The sequence below is a fragment of the Opisthorchis viverrini genome, assembly GCF_000715545.1.
Source record: "Opisthorchis viverrini unplaced genomic scaffold scaffold1367, whole genome shotgun sequence".
Classification (NCBI taxonomy): domain Eukaryota; kingdom Metazoa; phylum Platyhelminthes; class Trematoda; order Opisthorchiida; family Opisthorchiidae; genus Opisthorchis; species Opisthorchis viverrini.
The window spans coordinates 40,235-53,843 of NW_008752287.1; the positions used below are offsets into that span (position 1 = coordinate 40,235).

A 13,609-nucleotide genomic window follows, 5' to 3' on the forward strand; every position below is an offset into this window, starting at 1 on the left:
ATCAGCAGGGGCCCGCTCTCACCTGTTCATATTTGAATATTTGACCGTTACAATACACCGTGACCTGAACTCTTCCCTTTTTGTCCTAGGAAAATCTATCATCCCGGAGTTGATTGTACCGTATAAGAAAAACGTCTGGTTCGAAAATCTGCAGCATGTTCGGGATACAAGCCTTACCTTGACGCCGGATGATATAAGTCGACTTCCTCTGAACAAGTCCATTGTGTTAGACCGAGCATCTGGTTACCAAGTGAGGGTTTTTGGTGTGTGTGTGTGTGTGTGTACAGTCGTTTTTTTCTCAGAACCTTTTTCTCAGTGAACCTCACGCTAGCCGGCTCTCATTGTGCTTCACTGATATCGATGTTGGCCTGGAAAAATGAGCGAACACGAAATGTCGGTTGCAAAGCATCACCTGTCCTAATTATTGTGGCTTAACAGTGACGCTACCAGTAAGCAGTGTATCCTATTGAATGCCTCTATTTCTAACATAATCGTTCTGATACTATCTGAGGGATACTCATTGCTACGCTACTCGTTTCAGGAGGGGGGACAGGTAAACTGGTAGACTGTGGTCAGGAAACCCAATGAATCTTCTTCACACTGCCTGCTATCATCATCTTTGTGCCTGACGACAGGTACGCTGATTACTGAATTTGTGATAGCTTGACTGTTAAATCACGAAATTACTGCCCTGTTGTGATTCAAACCTTAACCGGGCCTCTCGACTGCTCCTTTCTAGACAATAACAACAATAATCGTTCAGCTGTAGCACCCTTTCGGTGCCTAACTGCCATGCCACACGAAGGAAGCACGAGGGCTGGGATACTGCCAGGTTGCCCAAGCCTAGACGGAGAAAGTCGAGAGGCAGAGGTCGGGTTCGAACCACTTACTTCCCGGTCAGTAAATTCGCGATCTAACCAATTAGTTCATCTCACCCCCTTTCCAGACAATATCTAGCAATATCTTAGACCTCATGCCTCCGAGCTGAGCGGTGGTCATGCGCCGAAAGGGTACCAATGCTGAAACCCATCTTCATTTTTCACACTGATGATCGGCAAGCCCGATTTCGCTTAGGTGTAGGAACCTATACAATGTGCAGGTCTATCTGGTCATGACACCTTTCCAAAGGGCATATGTGGCTTTTGCAAGCGGCCCGTTCGTGTTGGGGGACTTAGCTAAGCTGTACTTAAGGCTCACCAGACTTCTTCGTCTTCTATCTAAGATTAGCGTTATGGCTTATCTGTAGGTTATATGTCAGTGCTGGTCCCCTGGAAGACTTGACCAACACTCATATGTCGATGGTAATCGATCGATCTCTTGTAGTTTTTTCATCACATATTCGGTTTTGAGGAATTGGTTTCCCTTTTTTCAATCTCTCCTGCCATTTGTAGGTTCGGTTGGACTTTGACAGTCTAAATTTGCTTCCTGTCCTTGGACCAGTTGACCACTCTAGTGGTAACGACAACAGCTTGTTCCTAGCATCTGCCAGGGTGCTAGATCACTCGTCGACCGAGACGGACTCATACCGGTGGTCCTCGGCCACCGGTCAGTACCATCCCATGCAAGCATATACATTGAAGGCTAACAATACGCTTTCAAAGTTGTGTCCTTTTCCAGTACCTCCACTATATCGTCTCGGCATCCGAGCGCATCGAGTGAGTGGTTCCGTTTTTAATGGAAGCTGCGGCTACCGTCATTCTTGCTCTCCATTCAACAATTTTGTTCATCGTTTTTCCTCTTTATTCGATCCATAGAATGTCACCACATCAACTGTCCCAGATGCTAGTCTTCCTGGGCATAGACCGGTACTTTCCGGCTGTCGCACCTACAGACGACATGGTTACTTCCCCCCAGTGGAGGTCAGTCCGTTTCATGCGGCCGAATCTGCGCAATCATTCGGTGGTCCCGGGAATCCCACAAAATCGGGTGATCTCTCGGCAGCGACTATTCCTGTGGTTGCCTGTCTGGAGCCTTCTCGCTTACCAGCCATCTTTGGTTCTCATTGGAACACCGAATTGGCTACCCCAAGGTCGATTTACTTCGAAGAGAAACAGTTGTACGTTCTTCGTTTCCGTCACAGATTTCTGGTTTTGTTTGGTAGGATGAGGCTCGATGAGAGGGGCGAATGTAGGTGTGATTAAGGGCAATGAAGTTTGTTGTATGCGCATTTGTCCATTCCATTCACTCATGTTCCATCACACTTAGACAACACCTGTCATTTTCCTGTTTATTCACGGTGCCCACCATGCCTCCCTCACTTTGGTCACAGATGTGGTCAACTCAAAGCCGACTGTCAACAATGCTTGGCCGCTTGTGCTGAAGAGTTGAAGAGCAATTCGCTAACATGCAAGCCGACCTCGAATCCTGCTGATAATGGTCGTTCTCCACGATTAGAAATCTGCTTTGACTGTTGCGCACGGGATAACTGCAGCGATGTCTGTGACAAATACTCGGCCCACCGATGTCACATGCAGTTGTGTAGCTACGGTATGTTGTTAACTTTTCCCGTACGTCTTGGTGATGCCAGTCTAGTTGTTGTATCTTGATTTCTATTCCAAAATTTAAAGTCTCCAGCGATGAATTTCTTACGAACTTTCCATTACGCTCGATGTATACGTGTGCCTTATCAATCAGCTAACAACCTCCCATATTCCTGTCATAATTATTTTGGGATTATAGTGTCCCTTCTCAAAAACAGTCTTATTCAGTTGTATTGGGGGATCGCTCAGCACTGAGACAGTCAGTGATATTTGGATCATCTTATCTTTTGTGAGTACCGCACACCGGACCTAAATCACTTGGCTATCTAAGATGTTCTTCGTAGTGTACTGGCTGTCAGTGAAAGTAAGAAGGCCTTCGCTGCGGAGTTATCAGAAAACGCTAACTGAACGGTTACAGACTATTGGACAGGAGAGCAAAACTCTCATATGCATCTTGTTTACAAAAACTGAATATCCTTGAGCGCGTCTTCCTGAACTGTCCTAGATATTCATTAACTGTTGCTCAAATGCAAGCAAATGCAACTCCACAAGCTCTGTAATAGATCTCACTTTTCGAGAGACGCGAAGCGGATTCGCGAGAAAACATACTACTCGCATGCTTCCATCAGTAGTATCCACCGTTACACCAGCACAACTGCTCATATGCAAAAAAGCTTCTAACCTGTCTTGCTGTATAGGAAACTTATTTTTCAGTATGTCTGGCTTCTCACGTGTTGAAAAGACACGCGTACGCAGAATGTCAAGATCGTGATTTCATGTGGTTGTATCCAATAGACAGTGATGCAGTGGCACGCTACTCACCGAGGATACTATTTTTGCGGCTCCAGGGCAATTTAAGGGAACCGATTTTCTGCAACCGCCACACAAGATCGTTGCGCTAATTGTGGATTCTCTCCCAAGGAGAAGATTATACACTAAGAGTGATCCATATCGTCGGTCGGAATTTATCGATCGATTTTCGGTTACGTCATAAGCCTGGCTGGTACACTGACTTGATTATGTCTTGATTAAATACACTGCACAACTCTGTGTAAAGTTTTCGGCCGCTGTCCCGATTTCAGGTGACAAAGTCACACGATAGGATAAAACGACTGGGCAGATCTGTGATGGTAGTCGAGTTTCCAATAGTTACCGTTGTCCTTTCTTCCACGTGATGTTTTTTTTCTTGATTGCCAATCGTATTATTGTTCGAGTTTGTTGAGGTGAGGAAAAGCACTGATTCGTCACGAATCACTTTATCGGCAGATGACCAGTTTCTCGCTTCCTCGGTAGTCGATCTGCAGTAGTACTGATCAGAGGGCGAGATAGCCCAAGTGTTTAGGGCGCGAATTTACTGACCGGAAGGTCTGTGGTTCGAACCTGACCTCTGCCTCTCGACTTCCCCTGTCTAGGCTTAGGCTGTGTGGAAGTATCTCAGCCTTCGTGCGACTTTCGTGTGGCATGGCAGTTGGGGACCGAAAGGGTGCTGCTACTGAACGATTCGATTATCAGTACTAAACAATTACTTAAGACACCGAGCGCAAATTAATTTCAGTTACTCCAGCGCAGAGTTTGTGATCCAATTCTTATTGGTCAATCACAACTAAACCGCCATGTCGACGAGCCATTTCTAAACCCAATTCCCCGAAGGTGTTTCTACTAGGGAAGGCCGTACGTCGGCGGCCGGATAGAGAACCCAGAAAGTTTTGTTTCAGTATCCTAATAACTTAGGTCAAAGTATGTTTTTTTCCGTGAGCACAACTGTTGAGGGATTCCAAAATGCGTTGCAGTTAGAATAGCCAAAACACGAACGGATTATGCCGATGCATTCGCGTCTGAGGAAATAAACAGTGTGGGGGTACACGCATGGAGTGGGGTTTTGAACTGGGCAGCTGGTCTTTACTGGTTCGAAACAGTGCTCTCCTCCTGCGCTCTCTTTAACGATATTTTCCAGGATAACGTCATCTCCACCTGCGTTGAGCGATAAGCTGATCTGTCTTTGTGTTGATGCTTAGTTCCTCCGAATTATCACTCCCTCTTCCTAATCGAATCGGATTTATGTTTCGGTTTCGCATCATGCTAGTGGTTCTTTTCTGTTTTACGCTAATTTTAGCTGTTTTGCATCTACTTCGCGTGGACATGTCTCCGACTTTTGAGTTGTATGCAGTCTCATTGATAAACAACGTACCACACATATCGTTAACGCCACTGACCGACCTGTAGTATTTCGATGAACTTTGCAGAGGGATAGTTTCGCATCTCTGTATGTGACATATCTCATTATTCTTCTTCAATAGGTTCCTCATATAAGGATCACCTAACAGTTTGGGTTGTGCGCTGTTATTTCAGACGGTCGTCCGTTTTGAAACCGTTTCGTATTACAGTATCCTGTGCTAGCGGAGCTCAAGGGGCAAGATGCCTCAAGTGGTTAGAGCGCGAATTTACTGACCAGAAGGTTTGTGGCTCGAACCTGACCTCTGCCTCTGGACTTCCCTTGTTTAGACTTGGGCAACCTGGCAGTATCCCAGCCCTCGTGCTTCCTTCGGGTGGCATGACAGTTAGGCACTGTAAGGGTGTTACAGTTAAGGTGCGTGGACTTTGAAGCTCACTTAAAGACGATGCCATTTTGGCTGCAAATTGCCGTTTTTATCGTCCGTAGTTAAGCGACAAGGCATATGTGTACATTACCGCAGTGCGATTCAAGCCTTTTCGACTTGAACTGTGTTCTCGTGTAAGTGAATCCAGGCGGAGTCACCCACTCGGTGTGCAAAAGCATGGCTCAATCGAAAAAACACCCAAGTAAGCAGAAACTGAAATCTGTTCACCATTTTCTATACAAGAGAGACATAATTCCCAACTCCATTTGTCGTGTTTTCTCCCTTCTCATTGTGAATCACAAGGCTTACGTCTGGATTTCCCGCTTACTCCTGAATGGCCAAAACAAGGCGAATTCTTGTGCCACGTTCAACCAGCATCCAGTCGTCCAATTTATCGTCTCTATTGGAGTCTGCTCTATCAAGGTCGCCCATTGACCCCGGATCGTTTCTCTGCTGCTCTCGTGCTTCCAACGTCGACGAAGGGCGATCACCTGGAAGACACTGATGTATCGCGGCGACCAGTTCAGCAGGGTTTGTNCTGCTCTCGTGCTTCCAACGTCGACGAAGGGCGATCACCTGGAAGACACTGATGTATCGCGGCGACCAGTTCAGGAGGGTTTGTTCCGCCTCACCGCTGTTTTTTTGTTCGTTTCTTATCTAATGGGACCGATATGCCTGTTGTTGTGGTTCCCGATGTGAGACCCTATAATTATGCTCTCTAGGAGAGCTACTATCATGACGGTCATCGCAGCGCCATTAAGGGTGTTGTACTTTTTATATCTATCACCCACTCGCGTTGTGGTGATGCCTGTCCACGGTGCGGGTTTTAAAGTAGGCGTCGGGATATTCGGGAGCTGACCCATTGTCTGTTTATCATACCGCTCTCACTAGAAGCGATATCGGAACGAGTATTTGTCCGGAACTCGTGTTCCCCATCGTGACCGGGATCTTGTGTAGAGTGAGACTAATCTAACATCCTAAAACTAGAACATATTTGCGAAATACACTCATTTGCACATAAATTTGGCTCTTTTAACTGGGTTCCAGGTGAGTCTGTCGCAAAAAAAAAACAAATTTGTTTGCAAATGAGTGCCTTTTGCTAATTTCGTGCAATTTGGGTTGACGGAAACTCGGGGGCCTGCGCCTACCTGATGAGCCCAAAGCAGAAGGGCAAAACCGGTCGTGGGCTGTCGAAGAATTTTCCGTAACCTTATGAGAAGTGTATTACTTCTAGAACAGATATTCTTTTATTCCTTGCAGCAATCTGGTAACAAACAAAAGTATTCTAAGAACCATTTCATACTACCCCGGGAATGTAATCGATTTTCCTTTTCTCTTGTTACTCAGGCTTTCCGAGAGTTTGCGAAAGATGCACACTAGTTCGACCAACTATGGTCAAGTGTAACCGCTGCACCACTGCTGGCTCGAGAATGTTGGATGGACGGTTAGCTGACCTCATTATTTGGCTGTAAACGCCTAGTGGCGTTCATTTTGTTCATTGTCTAGCCGAGTAAAATAGTCGGAGCGGCAACGGGCAGCGTGTGTTACGTGATTCTCAGATATGCCAAATAGGCAACCAGGTAGGGTGAATCCTTTTTTTGCCGCTGGTTCCCTTCCACGTGGGCACAATTACTTCTGATAACTGACAAGTTTTTTCTGCTGAACTCTGTTAAGCCAGTTTCTCCACCGGGCACCTCTGAATCTTCCATTTTCCTTATTCACTGGTAAAGTGAAAAGTTCCAATTTCATCACTTTATGCGATTGCGTTTCAATGTGTCATCGTTACTCGCCAGATGCGGTTTTCTGGGACTAATGTGAACTTTTCTTGATTCACTCGATGAATCTATCTCTTTCTGGTGGCTACCGCTATGCATGGTTGAAAGAATTTCAGTTAACCAATTAGCCACGCCGATTTCGGATACCGATTATCCGTAGCTCTTCGTTTGGTATTTCTCCCAGTAAGCCTGCCACAGGCAGTTCCAACAGGCTGAAAGCTCAAAAGTCATTGTGTTCGCTGGTCATATAGATGTGCAAGTACGTCGTCTTTACGGTGCTGGCTCTCAGTTAGGTGGAGGTCTTGAATTGTACAGACAACAGAAAACGGTGCTGATGACGCATACTAGCTTTGGACCAACATAGACCGCGTTGCCATCCGTTACCGAGAGTGTGCGTCAACCACTGCCTACAGCTCTTTCGGAAATGCCTTTCTGAATTCCCATCGCAACTGTGTTTGTTGCTCTTCTTCAACGTAAGGTTCGAATGCCCGAGTCATCCTTTGGGATGCTCATGGATCCCAAAATCGAACAGAAGGTATATGGGCCACAATTTCCGAAGCTTACCAGCCGACCAGATTTGTGATTTGAACTATCATGAGAACGAGTTGCTCAAATTAGTACTGGACAACGCGACTCCTCTCCCATTACAGCCCGTTCAACAACGTTCAACCTTCGACTCTGATTAGGTTCTGTTAGCAGAGTCAGATTCCCTCCACTCGCAAGTACAGCTGAACTTGACCCATTATGGGACGCCACACAAAATGAACGTATCTTCAGATCAAAAAGTCAAAGAAAAGCTAAACACGCGCTCATTGGTTTTCAAGAAGAAAACTATTCAGAGCTACATACAACAGCAGTTGGCCAACCGCTGCTTACAACCTATGAAGCCACTGTGTAACGGGATCATCTTCAGCTTCGGGCTTACGTGATGAGTATGCTGAATTATTCAATCCACTGAGATTTTCTACCCTCACGAAATTCCGTTTACTTAATTCGGAAACATCCCTAAATTCCTCACTCGGGCGCTAGGTTACTTGCCTTCATCTTGAATAAAGAAGTCATTTCAGTCAACTGGGTTAGGTCGATAGTAGTACCCGTGTTCAAAGTAGCTACCGGCGGTCAACGTACTAGTAGCTACAAAGTGGATGGTCCGAGTTCATTTGTAACAAGGCTTTTGAAGTCATTGATTCCTCGTCAAAAAATCTTGAACCCAAATGGCACCAGGTCTTCAAATTTCAGTGTTCACCATAACAGTCCTAAGTACACAGACAGCTTACAATTTTGATGTCCCTTATCTTCAATAACACGTTCAGCTCTGTCTATTGGAGCTTGACTCATGGAGTTTGGGAAATCTCGAAAAACTTGACGAAAATCTGAACATCCACGCCCTACAACCCTGTTTAAGTTCGTCATTAATGGAATGATGGTACAAGCCTCCAAGGGACTTTAACAACCTGATGTTGGAATCTTTGCCGGCCGCAACCCTGTCGATCTGTTCCATGGTGCAATCATCATTGAACAAACTGAACTCCAAAACTTTGCACTTATGACTTGCGGAATTATGATTGAGTGTCTACACTCTTCTAATGTGCTCCTTGAAACTCGACAACAACTGGCAGTTGTACGAAATGGTTTGATGAGACTGGTGCGCGAAGCTTAAAGGCTGGAGCCATGTTCGCCCAATTCGTTCGACTTGTGGGGTCAAAAAGACATGTCATGGAGTCCACAATGTTACGTTTGAACTGACTGCTTGCGTCGTTACGAGACAATCTTTTAGGGTGTTTGATCTCAGACATCTCGAGTTCTTTGACCATCGATGTCTCGAAACTGCTGCCCATAGTGGACGTAGTCAGCCAGTACTTAAAAGACAACTAGAAAAAGGACGTTAAGCTGTCCAGTAGGGGCCTCAGTCGCAGACAAAATCTAGCAATACAAATTCCGATTGCTCGGCTGTATACTACTCCCGTTAAATCGTCATCTGAATCCCGCTTAGTGGTGCAAACTGATAGGTAATCATGCGGAATGACAGAGATAACGAAAAGTTTGGGCGCAGCTATAAACTAAAACGGACCGACGATAAACACTGGCGTTATCCACCACCGAGGGGGATTCTCGTCACTCTCTTCAAGTGGACACGTAAGATGTGACAGTTAATTCGTGTCAGTGGTATTCATGCCCTCGGTCACTGACCCAATTATCTGACTGGGCGCTTGGAATTAGGCACCTCAAAACGACTTCGGTACGCCATCACTGATTCTCCTTCCTGTTCACCTTCCCTTTTTTCGCCTCAGGGCTTTTATGGGAAGGCTTTGTGCAGTGGTAACTCATCAGTTTGAACGCTCGGTGTTGCGATCCACAGTGATGGACTTGGGTGCTATCAATCGCATTATTCATCTCTCGTGTATTTCCTGCAGCGAAGCATCGGTGTTGAACACTGATATCATGTTGTCTATGATGATGATGATGATCCGCTTGCTCATCGCAGTAAACATACCGAATCGCTTCCACTGAAGAACAAGTGTGACTCTCCCCATTTTGAGGGATCTTATCATTCGAATCCCATTGAGGGGACCTTGGCGTCTTACCAGCCTTCATACTGATCGATTACAATACCATGATTTAATGCACCACTAAACTGCAGTTTCGAACAATTCTCTCAGCTGTATATCGCACTTTTCGTTCCCGATTCTTATCAGCTTTTCCTGTGTTCTAGGTTCAGAAAGCTGGATTTTTGGACATGGCGGGCAAATCAGTCAAACTTATCGTGGTCTTTTGAACGTTCAATACGCGTCTGGATTGGAACATTTACCTGACATGATTGGCGGAACGGACACTATGCAGAGTGCCTATTTTTGGAGTAGGCAGGTAATCTCCCGTCTGTTTTCCCCGTCCTCCCTTTAGGATCTTCTCCCACTGTCCTAGTTGGACTTGTTCTTTGTTGCATGATCCAGTGTGGTTCCGATTTTTTTATGCTGTTCCTTTCCGATCGTCAACCGAACCAATTGTTGTTGAATGGTTGGACTGTGATTGTTGGTCGATTCTATCCAACCAACTTTTTATAGCGACTCATGTTGTACGATCGCAAGAATCTAGACTGGTTGCCTAAGCTGTGACCTGTCTTGTTGAACAGGCTTCCAATATAACCTGGTGTACCGAACAATGGTTAACACAACGGTTACCCATTCATAGGGAGCTAACAATAAAACTTTTTATGGAGTAGTTAAAACAGAGAACGGGTGACACAGTAATAATTCTTTCCTGTTCTCCTAGATCGGTAGTTTTCACCCGGAGTAGAATTCTACCTAGTTGGGCAGTAGGATAGGGTTTTGTTCGTCAAATGCGTGTGATTTAGAAATGAATTTTTCCGGGAGAGAAACTCATTTTCCAAGTCTACAAGGAATCGGAACGAACAACGAGTTCCGCTCGATTGGCATGGTACTGTTGGGACGATAAAAATGAAGACAATCTAATCGAATGCTCAGTGATTCATTTAAAAATGCGCTACTGTGTATAGATTTAGCCACTCTTCGGTTATTGGCCCCATAGAACGGGAAATGTTCATCGACAGGTCAATACCATCGAACCCGAAAATGTCATCTTACTAATCTGGGAACACGTTTGGTTTTTTATAGTTAGGCGCAGCACATATGAAATTGATAAATGACCAAATTCAATATGTAAAGCAATGCATGTTGTCGATCGTCATCATCATCACCATCATGAAGTTCTCATGCGCGACACCACAGGAATGACAATCATTCATCCGTAACACCCTCTCGGTGCCTAGCTGCTATGCCACCCGAAGAAAGCCCGAGGGCTGAGTTACTTTCAGGTTGCTCAAGCCTAGACAGGGGAAGTCGAGGGGCAGTGGTCAGGTTCGAACCACGGACCTTGAGGTCAGTAAGTTCGTGCCCTAGCCAACCATCTCGCAATAGCATCTCTGCTACAGCTGTGTACTGTTTTGCCTTCCGTATTACAGGGCTTATGTATCCCATTCACCTGTTTCGATTCTGCACGATTGAACTGGGCTCTTCAGTAGAAATTCCGCTTGTGCCTAATATACTTTCAATCATAGTGCCACACTTTGATTTTGACCAAGACACTTTCAACGTATCGTTTTTATGTACTCGTTGGATGGAGTTTCATGAATTCATTTTTGTATGAAAACCTAGGTTCCTGCTTCTAATGAAAGAGTGACTGTCAGAAACAACAGAAATTCGTAGCATAATCGATTGTCGTGTGTAAATCTCAAACCCCCTCATGCTTGTGTTTTCAATCTCATCGAAGCAGTTCTGTTGCTGCGTGGAGTAGTGATGTGTGTTACATGGTGCTAGCTGGGACTGAACTCTTGTTATGATTGGTGGGTGGCTTTATTGATCTGCTATCTTACATCCTGATTGGTTGTGATCACTTGAACTTTGGGCTCGCCCCCCCCCCACCTCATCTTGTGCTTTGGTTGGTACTCAAGTGTGTACTCACCCGGATGTATCTTGGTTCCACTCTGTATCCGATGTTGGTATGACTCCAAGTTTATTTTTCTTGACATTTACTTCGATAGTCGGTTCTTTTTTCAGTGTTCTGGTTGAGGCGTAGGTACTTTGCACCTATTGGGATCTAAATCGAATCTCGTTCAACATACCGGCTAATCGAACTCGTCAGGGAGTGCCATGTTCCCGAAAATTCTCTTGTCCCATGTTTCCGTTTGCCAAGGTTTTCCGTTTTCCGAACGAGATTTGTGCTCCTCTTGTCCTCATCTATAAATGTAATTTGTTTCCGTTGGCATATCACGTTATTCCCCTTAGTCCTGTCGGTGTTATCGTTCGGTATTCACATCAGTTTCCGTAGAGTAGCACACCATCTGTGGGCTACGACGATTTCTTGCCAAACTAATAACCTTGCCGTGCGTTCGTGTGTCCTTTATACAAGATTTCCACCTGGTCGTGTGTTCTTGGTGTCGAGATATCCGCTCCATCTAGCCTCTCGCCAAGAGTTCCTCGGAGATGTATTGTTACGAAATGCTCTGAATCTAATGCTTGCTTTCTTCCTCAGCTCTGTGGTATGTGGGATGTGTTCCCAGTGTTAAAGTTGAATCCTTTGCCTAGCAGTTCTTGTCCAGCTGTACTAAGTGGGTCCATTTTTACTCAACCGTCGCAGCTGTTGGGTTCATTCCCTCTCTCTCGCGAATTTGTGGAGTTTGGTTTTCAATGCCGTTGTATGTTCGACCGTGGCGCTTTATTCGGCGCCGGATTGCTGTTGCTAGATATAAATGATCCCTTAATCTTTGTTTTCCAATCTCAACACAAACATGTTATCTCAGACGATACCGCTTGTGAGTGGAAGTGCCACAAACGCAGCTTTCGATCCGATTTCCGCTTCGGCCTCGGCCGCCACTACCGGGGCTATGTATGCCAATGCAGTGCAGTCTGGCTCCCCCACGGAATTGGCAAGCATTCAAGTGTGGCCGTCTCGACCGCTTCTGGTGAGTACTGCAGCCTGGGAACGCTTGAGTGGTGCTCCGTGTGCCGCAGCTGATCCTCTGCTAGAACAGCTGAATGTCTATACACCCGCTCTACCTCCCTACATTGCGATGGGTGAGGCGAAGGTAAGGACTGGTGTTAAAATGTCTACCCATCATTTCTGTAAATTATTGATTATGAATGGTTCGATAGTCCTGTAGTTAGTCTCCATCGTTCAGCTGAGAATATGCACCAACTCCTGGTAATCAGGTGGATAACATTACCGGTAAGTGAGGAGTTACACTGGCTTTATTGTCTAAAATTTATAGGTCTGCCTCGTTGCAGACCGCACCTAGACGTAGAAGCACTTGATTGTAGTCTCTGTAGAGCTGGTTGCATCGCTCGTGAAAAACCTTCCATCACTCTGTGACATTGCGAAATTCCTTTATGTTATGACGCTTCCACTGGACCACATGCCCTGTACGAGCCCACCAAGTCAGAAGCTGAAAGTTTGAGGCTCAAAGACCCACCCAACTCTCTAAACGTTAGAAGCCGGGACATGACAACGTGGAACCTTCATCACTACCCTGCAGGTATCGTCCACTTTTCAACAACACCGCAGCAGGATCCTGGATCGTACCGAGTCAAAGTGGCATGTATAAGATCATCTTACTGGCTGCACTACGGGTTCAGACAACAAATTGTGTCCTCAAGTACAGGTTGCCTGTCGCCAACAGAGGACTGCAGCTGACTTCAAAATACTCAAGATAGAAAATACAATCAAAAGCATCTGGTTCACCCCGAGGGTCATGCCTCTCCAGGTTGCGAAAGTGACAATGTGTATACAGAATTTATTCCACGGATTGCATTGTTTCTTGTTTAGGAAGTGAAGGGTGGAAGAGTGCCAGAGACGGTCAAACAATGACCTAGCAGCGAAGTATGTAAGCCATTACTAGAAAACTCAGCTGCGCTGGTCACTGTCGTCTACCTGGATGGGACCCTGAGACGGGCCACATCAATGGCTCGAGACATTGTCAGACATGACCCAGTCGCGTCCTCAACGGATCAACGGTATCTATGGCGTATTGAAGGATCGGTAGATGGATGGAGTTTCCCAGCGTCTTCCACACATTGCCTACTGCTGGCGTTTTTATGGTTCATGCATGCCCTGGCTGTGGACTTCCGCTACCAGCGCCACCGGCTAACTATGCATCAATTTGGCCGCTGGTTATAATTCGTGAACAGCAGCGATTCGAGTCATCATTGGAAACGATTTGTCTTCACAGGAATCAGTGGAGCCG

At 45.8% G+C, this 13,609-nt stretch overlaps 1 protein-coding gene across 1 annotated transcript in view; it reads left to right on the forward strand.

Moving 5' to 3' along the window:
* T265_15584 (hypothetical protein) overlaps positions 1 to 13,609 on the forward strand; it is a gene marked incomplete at both ends in the record, with an annotated part of 77,513 nt that overhangs the window by 30,516 nt on the left and 33,388 nt on the right. Inside the window, 7 exons of the mRNA XM_009178680.1 lie at positions 90 to 250; positions 1,392 to 1,655; positions 1,755 to 2,056; positions 2,270 to 2,487; positions 5,381 to 5,608; positions 9,566 to 9,717; positions 12,170 to 12,454. Of these exons, the coding sequence (XP_009176944.1) occupies positions 90 to 250; positions 1,392 to 1,655; positions 1,755 to 2,056; positions 2,270 to 2,487; positions 5,381 to 5,608; positions 9,566 to 9,717; positions 12,170 to 12,454 (1,610 nt within the window). The remainder of the gene's footprint in view (positions 1 to 89; positions 251 to 1,391; positions 1,656 to 1,754; positions 2,057 to 2,269; positions 2,488 to 5,380; positions 5,609 to 9,565; positions 9,718 to 12,169; positions 12,455 to 13,609) is intronic.